The sequence below is a fragment of the Micromys minutus genome, assembly GCF_963924665.1.
Source record: "Micromys minutus genome assembly, chromosome: 14".
NCBI classification, from domain to species: Eukaryota; Metazoa; Chordata; class Mammalia; order Rodentia; family Muridae; genus Micromys; species Micromys minutus.
The window spans coordinates 24,164,864-24,175,206 of record NC_137983.1 but is presented as its reverse complement, the minus strand read 5'-3'; the positions used below and the strand labels follow the sequence as shown (position 1 = coordinate 24,175,206).

Below are 10,343 nucleotides of genomic sequence, written 5' to 3'. Positions count from 1 at the left end.
TGTCATTGAAACTAAGCTACACCACTTCAGTCGTCTGAGTTCAGAAGGCACAACTATATTCTGAGAATTTCAATCTCTTGGCATGTTATCACCAGGCAAAAGAGCTGTAACCTACAATAAACTCTTTAATGGTGTCAGTGAAAATGCTAAGCATAGAGTGATTTTGGTTAGTTAGGAATGTCTACTGAAGTACATCAAAGGTAATGTCCAATAAATAAATCTGGCTTAGGTAATCCAAGTGATAAAGCAGTTGCTATAAACAGGTTTAACAATAAATTAATATAATTTGATTTTTGTGTGATGTTAAATATAGAGGATTAAATGCAGGGCCTTGTACATCTTAGGTAAGTATTCTAACATTGGGCTATAGTCCGAGCACTAATTTAACATTTATGTTATCAGATCTCAGGTTCAGGCAAGTTGTAGTCTTGTTCCATCCAGTCAGCTATTCTGTAATGCTTCTATAATTAGTTCGTCAGGAATATCGTCCATTGAACCAAGAAGACTCTTATCTGCAGCATCAGCAAATTCAGCATCTTCCGTAGCTTCTAAGAACCAGGCATCATCTTCATCAACCCAGTCAGCCGCAGAAAGCCCAGCTGCTGACAAGTTGCAGGATGGTGGGTTTTGAGAATCTTTGGTCAGTGAGTTGCTGGCTTCATCTGTTTCTCCAGAAGTAAAATCTTCTTTCTGTATTTTGGAGGGAAGGAGGAAAGTGGGCAAGGACTAAGGATTAGTCAGAATATGTGACTTCACCACACTCCGAACATGCTGAGTTAAGGTATGTGTGATAACCAGTTTTCGGCAGTCAGTGAGCGTGCTTAGCTGCCTGTTGTCAGGAGTGGCTGCTTTGGTAGGGCAGACATGCGTCTCTGACTGAAACTGAGAAGCTTGTGGCAGACACAGTTCAGTATCCTCAGGAGGGGTACAGCAAAGGAAGTTCCTAGTAGGAAGGTAGGCTAGCTGGAGACAAGGTGGAAAATACATTTCTAAATTAATAAAAATCACTCCCTAGAACCTAGCTAAAAAGCCAGCGCTAGGGAGGTAGAGGCATGGATCCCTGGAGCTTGGTGGCCATCCAGCCAAGCCTTCCGGGTGAAACCAGCCCAGTGAGAAGCTGCATCTCAAACAAAAACAAACGTCCTGAGGAAGGACTCCCAAAGTTGTCCCTCTGGCCTGTATGTGTGTGTATATGCACACACAAATGCACGCATGAAAGGAAGATGAGGGAGACATGGCAGTGTTAGCAGTTCACTTGAAAGGTACTATTTCTATACTGTTGTTTCTAAAAAAATGAAGTTATAGCCAAATAATGGTAATATTATATACCAAGAATATTTTAACTTGGCATTTCTGAGGTATTAGAAATGAAAGAATTTCCACCAAAACCATCACCAAAATAAATCACTGGCTGGGAATGTAACTCTGGAGAGAGCCCTTGCTTCCCATGTATGAAGCCCTAGGTTCAATTCCTGGTACTGCAAAAAAATTAAACCACTCAAAACCAAACAAGAATGATATACTAGCTCTTTCAAGAGATAATTAATTTTTCATCTGTTCGTAGATACTACTTTTAAACCTAGTAGTCTGCCAGAGAGTGCTTATCAGTTCTTTTATGTTCCACTCCAACACACCAACCATGGGATTCTCACTTTAAACTTGGATGCTGTGTCTGGAGAGATGGCTCAGTGGTTAATAGGACCCCTTCCAGAGCTTCCCCAGTCCCCACGTGGTGGCTCACAAACACCCGTATGTTCAGGTCCACAGAACCCAATGCTGCTTCCAAGGATACCAAACACACATGGTGCACGGATGTACATGCAATCAAACCACCCATAGATACATAATAAAAAACTTGAATATAATGCTTTCATAAGAGATTTTAAATACAGATTTCAAAGGATGCCAGACAGTTTTTTAGAATATAAATTTTAAGCACTTGTTCAGCTTATAGCAAGTCATTTATCCTGACCATGGCAGTCAAAGAATGTGCTGATATTTAAGGTGAGAATAGAAATAAATTAACTAATACATGGCAAAAAGTACTAAATAAATTATCAGAAAAATCGGCCCAGAAATTCATAAAATAACCTAAAAAGAGCACAACTTCAATAATAAACATAAATAGCCGGTGGACTGCCACTTGTCTAGAGGCTGGCGATGGGTGGAGGCCGCTGTCGGCTGCTGGCAAACCTAGTGACGCGCGCACTCAACATCCGTACAATCTCAGGTCCTAGAATTTCATGGAACAATTTGGTAATATCTCATAATAAAAATGTTTCTGATACTTTATGGAAAAAAACTACTTTGCACTATGACTTTGAAAACAAAATGAGGACACTCAAGTATAATGGAGGATTTATAAAAACCTTTGTATCAATTGGCTCAAATTATGTGCAACATTTTTACCTTTTTAAAAAAAATATTATATGTGTGTGTACCACATGCATGCATGAGCTTGTGAAAGATAGATTAGATAGATGAAGGCATTAAATCCTCTGGAACTGGATTTAATGTGGGTGCTGAGGACTGAACTCCATTATTCTACAAGAGCCCTAAGTACCCTTGAGTTTCCATCCAGACCAATCCACTTTTACTTTTTTTTTTTTAACACTAATTGTGTATCATTTGGATTAACTGATGGTTTGGCAAACTAGTGATGTCCAAAACTAAAACTGTATTCCCGTTGACATTGTTGTACAGATAGAAATCCAACCAACAGCTACTGTTTGAAGTATAAGTGCCTTGGTTTACTCTTTAAAGCAAATTGTAAGAGACGTCCTTATGCCTAGGACTATAGTGACTGCACATTACTCGCTAGTGGCTCGTGTTATCAGAGGCACCGAGGTGGGAAGGTTACTGACATTCCAAAGAGAACGCAGGCACCTCACATTGTGTTTAAAGCTATCTGGACATGCCTGTTTGCGGTTCGTCTATGCTGTGTACCAACACCCAACGCCAAGAGCTATACTCACATCTTTCAGAAGAAATAGGAGACTTACTTCAGGAGGTAATGGGAAACCTGAATCAAAAAGATAAGTAAAAACATTTTAGGTGGATACCTAGTTTTCACTTTGTGGTAAGTATAAAAATTAATAACTCACAGGTAGATTTGAAGTTTTGTGCTTTACATACAGGGTCATGGCATTTCTGATACCAAACATCATTTTTCAGATCAACCAGAATCCTTAATGTATAAAAAAGAAAGCATTAATATTCATACTGGATAGAAAATAAAGCTTAAATATATGCCATTTGCCAGAGATGTGCCTAAGAGTTAAAAGATGAAGAAAAATTAAAAAGCTAAAGGAAGAGAATAAAGATGCATAACCAAAAGAAAGTTGGTCGCTAAAAATAACACTCATGGGCTGAAGAGAGGGATTCATGGGCAAAGAGCACTTGTGCCTGCAAAAGCCTCCAGTGGACCTCAGAGCCCTCAGGAAAACAAACTGAGGGGAGGGCAGGCAGCCAGTGCAGTGGGGAGACTGCTTGTTGCCAAAGCATGAGGACTGAGTTCAGATCCTAAGAACCCACATCAACAATGGGCACTGCTGTAACCTCAGTATGGGAAGGGGGAACAGGAATAAACTAGGAGCTTGCTGGCCAGCCAGCCTGGAGGGGTATAGAGGAAGACACTTAGGGTCAGTCTTAGTCTGCACATGTACGTGCATAGAGGAGGGCTCCTGCACACACCTCTGCATGCACAAACATACAGTAAATACAATCTATAGGCACACATTTTTAGAGGGGCCACAGAGGTAGAATAGTGTAAGCCCCGTGCTGGATGTATGGACAGGCAGACCTATGGGACTCACTGACTAACCAGCTCTCCAGTTTGGTGAGCTTTGGGCCTATGAAAGACAATTCTTAATCTTTGTCCTCTGATCTCCACACATTTGTACCTGCCTGCATGTCATCCATCGATACATACACTATACAAATGGACTTCTGAGCAGGAAAACATCACAACAGTGAGGGACAGTTTTCTAGGATGATCCAGAAGTAAAAATATACTATCCACCAAAATTATATAGGTTCAAAGTATGTAAGGGAGAGTGGGCAGCACCGTAAGGACCACAAATCTACCCACAGAGTTGAGTACAGAGAGTAAGCAGATGCTCAGCCACAACCAGGATGTCTAGATCTCATTTCCTACCTAAGGCTGGGGGACGGTGGTAAGATTCTAAGAGTCCAAGGTCAGGGAAGACTGCAGCAAAGTATTGTCTTCTGGACACTAAGGGGCCATCAGACTCATGAACTCAGCAGTTGTGGTTGCTGGCACAAATTTGTACAAAAACAGGCTAAGCTAGTCAATGTTCAGTCATGGAGTGGGAAGAGGTGCACCAGCCCCCATCCCTAGATGAGGGGTATGCTATAGCTTTTGGTACGTCAACTACACTCCAGCAGATGACACAAAACTCAAATATATGGGAAGGTAGGAAGGTGGGGGTTGACCTGGTAGGATTTGGGGCAGGAATTGGCATGGATATGACTGATTAAAATACCGTGTATGCGGATTAACAGATACGAACTTACAGAGACTGACGTTGCATCTGCAGGGACTGCACTAGATGGGATCCTGGAGCTGAAAGAAGTGGACACCAGCCCCCATCCCTAATTCCAGAGCAGTCTCCAAGTCTAATTAGTTTCTGCTAATGGAAATTTAGTCTTCTCCAAGGGAGTCTCACTCCAAGGGAAACAACTCTCTTAGGGTAGCTGCATGCCAAGAGAAAAGGAACTCAGGCATCTGTGGAGGTTCCTTGTTGGTTCTGGCTTTCCTCTTTCTTCTTTTATTATCGTTGTTTTACTTTTTTGTTTCATGAATATTTCTCTTTTTACCCTATACATATATATTTCCATATATTATTATGGCTTCTGGTTTAGTGTTTTTATAGGATTCCTGAGTGTGTGAACAAGTGGGTCTCTGCATCTCTTCCTTTTGCCCTTTCTTGTCTCCTTTCCTTCTGTTAGTTTGTCTTATTCCAATGTTAGTCTTTGTTTTATCATCATATTAGTTACATTATAATCTCTTAGAAGCCTGTTTGTTTTCTTTCTTTTTTGTTTGGTTATTGTTTTAAGACAGGTTTCTTTGTTTCCCTGGCTGTTCTGGAACTCAGTGTGTGGACAAGGCTAGCCTCAGACTCAGAGATATGCCTGCCTCTGTCTCCCAAGTTTTGGAATTCAAGGTGTGTGCCTATTTGTTTTCTGAGAGACAAAATGAGGTTAATCTGGAATGGAAGGGAGGTGGGGGAAAACTGGGAGGAGTAGAGGGAGGGGGAACTGTAATCAGGAAATATTTTGGAAGAAAAAATATTTTCAACGAAAGGGAATAATACACATTTACTTATAAGAAGAAAAATTATACATTATATGAACTTCTTGAATACAACTTTGTAAAGAAATTCTTTTCTAAGACTTTGATAAAACAACGTATTCTCTTAGCAATCTACAGATTAGGCTAGGAGGTGTTAGTGATCAAGTAAACACCAAAAAAAAAAAAAAAAAAGTCAGTAAAGATGCAGAAGATATGAATAAAATATAGATGCAGCTGACAGACGTGACCTAACAGGCACACATGAAGCAGATCTTGGTAATCATGTGCAACTCCGTGCTAGCTATACTCTGAGCACCCTCAGGTTTAAAAGTATTAGTTTGGGGCTGGAGAGATGATTCAGTATTAAAGGACTTCCTGCCTGTGCAGAAGACCCAGTTCAGTTTGAAGAACCCACATCAGTTGGCTCAAAACTGCCTGTAACTCTAGTTCCAGGAGATTCTGTCTCTGAGGACACTCGTATGTACCTGGTACACATAAACACTTACACACAAATAAAATTTAATCTTTAAAAAAAGTAAATGCGCTCATTTCAGCAGGAGGGTGGCTCAGCAGTTAGGAGGAGTATTTGCAGCTCTTACAAAAGACCCAGGTTTGTTGCCAACACCACATGACAGCTCACAACTGTCTAACTCCAGTTCTAGTATGTGTTACACATACACGTATGCAGGCAAACACTCATACACACAAAATAAGAATGAATAAATTAAAAGGCTTAGATTATAGAGAACACATTCTCTAAGCATAAGGCAATTTTTAAAAGTAGCTAATAGAAACCCGTTACTTAGAGATAAAAATACTGGGCTGGAGAGACGGCTCAGCGGTTAAGAGCATTGTCTGCTCTTCCAGAGGTCCTGAGTTCAGATCCCAGCAACCACCTGGTGGCTCACAACCATCTGTAATGGGATCTGATGCCCTCTTCTGGTGTCTGAGACAGCTACAGTGTACTTGTATATAATAAATAATCTTAAATAAATCTTTAAAAAATATTTCTATATAACTCGTAGATTAGGTAAATATAATGGAAATTTAAAATGTGTAGGCCTGAGTGCAACTGAAAATACTACATTATTATGTGAAAAGCAACAAAAGAGAACTTTACAGGGAAACAATAGTTTTTGCACAAAATAGTTTTTGTTACAAAATGGCTAATGATACCTTAGAACATAAACAATCAGTCACGAGAATTTGTGAAAAAGTAAAACCAAAAAATAAAATATTTGCAAGGCCCAAATTCAAATATTAAATTATTGCAAAATTGACAAAAATTAAAGCAGATACAAATATTATTAGGCAGTGAATGAGACACATTCTAAAACCAAGATTAAGAGTGTTTTCTAGGAGTTTTGACAAATTCTGGTAAAACAGACAAGCACTAAGTGAAATATGCCAAGCTAAGCAAACTTCCAAAACGGGAGGAAAACTCAACAGTCATAACTAGTAAAAATAAAACAAAATAATTTTTACATAGTTTTAAATCTCCCCACAGGGAACTGAGCCTGGGTCTTCTGCAAGAGCCTTAACCACTGAGCCATCTCTCCTGTCCCAAAACATACAGTTTTAATTGCTTTTGTAGACCAAATTAATCTAGTATATCAAGTATAACACAGAATCAGGATACTCAACATGTATTTCAGCAAAATTGCCATGATCCTTCCTTCATGTCGAGCACATATAAATTACCTAAGAATCTCAGCTTTGACACTATGAAACAGAAAAATTCTCATGGCTGACCACTTCCTTTTATCACTATTCTAGCAGAATCCTCATACAACTTAAAATGCTAACTCTGGCTTTACTTCATACTTCTATCTTTGCCAGTGAAAATGCCTGACACAGGGTCTGGTATACAGAGCCAGCATTTGGTGAATTCAGGTTCCCTCCAGCACTATGCTTTGTCTAGAACAAGGAAACATTGTCTTAACCCAGATTTCTTCACACTAACTAAGGAGTGTCCTTCCCAATATGCTCAGTTTTACCAGGTGTCAAGGACGAATGGCAGAGAGGACAGAGACCAACCTGTCCACCAGCACCACCTGTCCTGTCTCCTGCCACGTTCTCTCCTGCCCCATCCAATTCGATCATCTTTTTAAGCTGATACTATAAGGGTTATTATCAAACAAACAAGAAGCTAGTGTGTGGTAGAAGTAATCTGACAACTAATTTAATATAAAATATCAACCAAATACAGAGTATAAGTTCATATATCATAAAAATGACTTTATGCTGTCAACATTGTTTTTAAAATTATATTTAAAATATATTGGTTAAAGGCATACAAGTCATATATTAACAATATTACTTACATGATATTATTACTCTTGTGGGCTCTTCCAATGTTTTCACACCAGCGATATTTACATATATCATAAACCAGTAATTCTTCTGGGAAAAAGTAGTTCCAACGCCGAATTCCTAAAATGCAAGGATGCTGCTCAAGGAGCCATTGCTCTGCCATGTAAGGTTTGATAGAGAATGACACTACAGAGTGAGCCTAGGACAGCTAAGGCTGCAGAGAAACTGTCTCTGAAGACCAAACAGAAAAACACACAAGAGAAAGCCAAGCCTTACCTCCTGTAATGCCATGTTTATTCACCAAAGAAAGAACAAAGCGGTCAACCTCAGGGTATGGTGAGCCCTGGAAGCCTTCAATGGGTTCCACTGCAACAGAAGTATTTATAAACAAGAACAGTTAAACGTTGACAAAGTTACTACCATTTTGTAAAACTGAAGTCTTTGCCCTCTTTTGCAGCCCACCTTACTGTTGCTTCTTGGGCTCTTGTGCTGCTCTGAGGAAGAGTTAAGATTCAAACTTCGATTAGGGAAGTGTTGGCTAGTTCTGTTTTGTTTTGTTTAGATTCATTTATGTTATGAGTGCACTGTAGCTGTCTTCAGACACACCAGAAGAGGGCATTGCATCCAATCACAGATGGTTGTGAGCCACCATGCGGTTGCTGGGATCTGAACTCAGGACCTCTAGAAGAGCAGCCAGTGCTCTTAGCAGCTGAGCATCTCTTCAGCTCAGCTAGTTTTCATAAAGGGCCTGTTTTGCCTGTTTTCTTCACTCTGACAAGGAGAAAGTAGACCCTCCTGGCTAAGCCTGGGAGTCGCCTCCAGCTGGCCATTCCGGTTTCAGTGTTGATTTCTGCTATTAAACACAAATGAGGCCACAGACTTCAGTGGGGATATACTGAGGACACTTTGCAGACACAAGAATTCTAGACTAAACCAGACCTCTCTGCAGTCATGTCTTAGCAGGGGGAAAGTATAAATAACCAAACTACAGAAATGGCCCCAAACTCCTGGCTAACACAGCAACTGTTACTGCTTTAGCAATTATAGTCAGCCTCCGTCCAGATGCCTCCTCCTAGATAACATTAGTAAGTTATAAAGAGGGACCCATGGTTCCGCATGAACACACACTCAAGTCACACAAGCCAGCCCAAAGCCTTAAGTCCTTTCCAGCACCTTCTTACTCAGGTACCCAAGGGCTTCCATCACCCAGGGAATCAAATTCAATTTGCTTCCTGGAGTCTCTCACTGGAGGGCACTAAGACTTTTATATCTCCAAATCTACCGCCATAACTTAAGAGTGACCAGTTCACAAACTCATTTAGTTTTAATGACAGGAAAGTCTAGTTTTCTTAAAGTATTTCTCTTAAAATAGATATAACTGGAGACATTTAGAAATGAGAAAAACTCCCAGACAATGTACAAAAATACATTGTAAACAATCAGAGGACATAAACACAGCAAATACTGCTCACATCGTTATTGCAGGGAATCTATTAAGTCCAGGACAAGGGCCATCACTGACACACCCCAGCCCACACCTGCGGTTCTACAACCTACTTTCCTCTGATCATCAATGCGTGTCTTCCAGTGTCTAGGCATTACAAATCGAAACCTGCAGTTTGGAGTGTGCCATCCTGTTTATCAATATATACAATAATATACAAATATTTAGACTGTCTGGAGTTTTTCACTATTATACTGATACATCAACAGATGTGAATAGAAGTATTTTATTTTATCAGAGAGTTTGTATAAGAAACTTCAGGGGAAAAAAACCCCTCTATGTTCTTCAGTACAGAAATGGGCAAAGTACAATAGAGACATATGTGAAACACTTCTACAGTACAAGGTTAAATGGGAATCTTATGTAGTAGTTAACTGTAATTTTTTAAAAATGCATTGTGTGTGTGTTTTACATTTGTGTGTGTGTTTTGCATGTATGTTGCAGTGTTTTGTATGTGCATATGTTTGGCATGTGTGTGTGTGTGTGTGTGTGTGTGTGTGTGTGTGTGTACATGCACACTACAGATTGAGTGTGGAGGTCAGGGCACACATCGTGGGAGTGGAGTCTTGGCTTTCATGTAGCCCGGGGACTGAGTTGGGTTGTCAGGCTTGGTGGTGAACGCTTTCACGTGTTAGCCATCTCATCAAGCCGCCTGTCTGTGACTGTGAACAAAGGATGAAGGAGGGCTGGGGAGAGTTTAGCAGCCACTTCTGGCGTCCATAGGCCTCAGACATGCACATGGTGCACAAAGATGTGGTCATCCATCACAAAAAATATTTTTAAAAAATAGGATGAAAGATTAGTCATATTTTGAGGTGCTCGTTTTATATAAAATGCATTATTTTTATATTCTTTAAGTAAGACCATATTTATATATTCCTTAAGGAATATGTTCCTAGCACAGAATGAAAATCAGGCATTTTAATTAATAAACACCTATACATTTTTAATAGTACGTCCAACCTGGTTAGAAACCTAGAAGAATTAGTTTTTATATGACCTGCAGATACGAGTACTTAAGATTTAAGATTTTTAAGGCAAAGTAGATTTTGGACCCTTCAATTTTAATGTGAAATGTTTATAGTTACCTGAAGTGCCAGAACTATTAAAATACTCAGCTCGCTTTCTTTTGGTTTGAGATGGGCCACATGTGAGAATTCGCAAAGTGTCTGAGAACCTGAAGAAAGTGTATAAAGAAGTGCACAGTGTTAG

General features: G+C 39.8%; 1 protein-coding gene across 1 annotated transcript in view; it reads right to left on the bottom strand.

Annotated features, from left to right (window-relative positions):
- Nucleotides 1-232: 232 nt before the first annotated feature.
- The window catches only part of PRIMPOL (primase and DNA directed polymerase), a 39,423-nt gene continuing 29,312 nt past the window's right edge, over nt 233-10,343 (bottom strand). Inside the window, exons 9-14 of the mRNA XM_080928414.1 lie at nt 10,220-10,308; nt 7,904-7,993; nt 7,639-7,747; nt 3,105-3,187; nt 2,976-3,022; nt 233-687 (exon numbers count right to left, since the gene is read on the bottom strand). Of these exons, the coding sequence (XP_080784540.1) occupies nt 442-687; nt 2,976-3,022; nt 3,105-3,187; nt 7,639-7,747; nt 7,904-7,993; nt 10,220-10,308 (664 nt within the window). The 3' untranslated portion in view covers nt 233-441. The remainder of the gene's footprint in view (nt 688-2,975; nt 3,023-3,104; nt 3,188-7,638; nt 7,748-7,903; nt 7,994-10,219; nt 10,309-10,343) is intronic.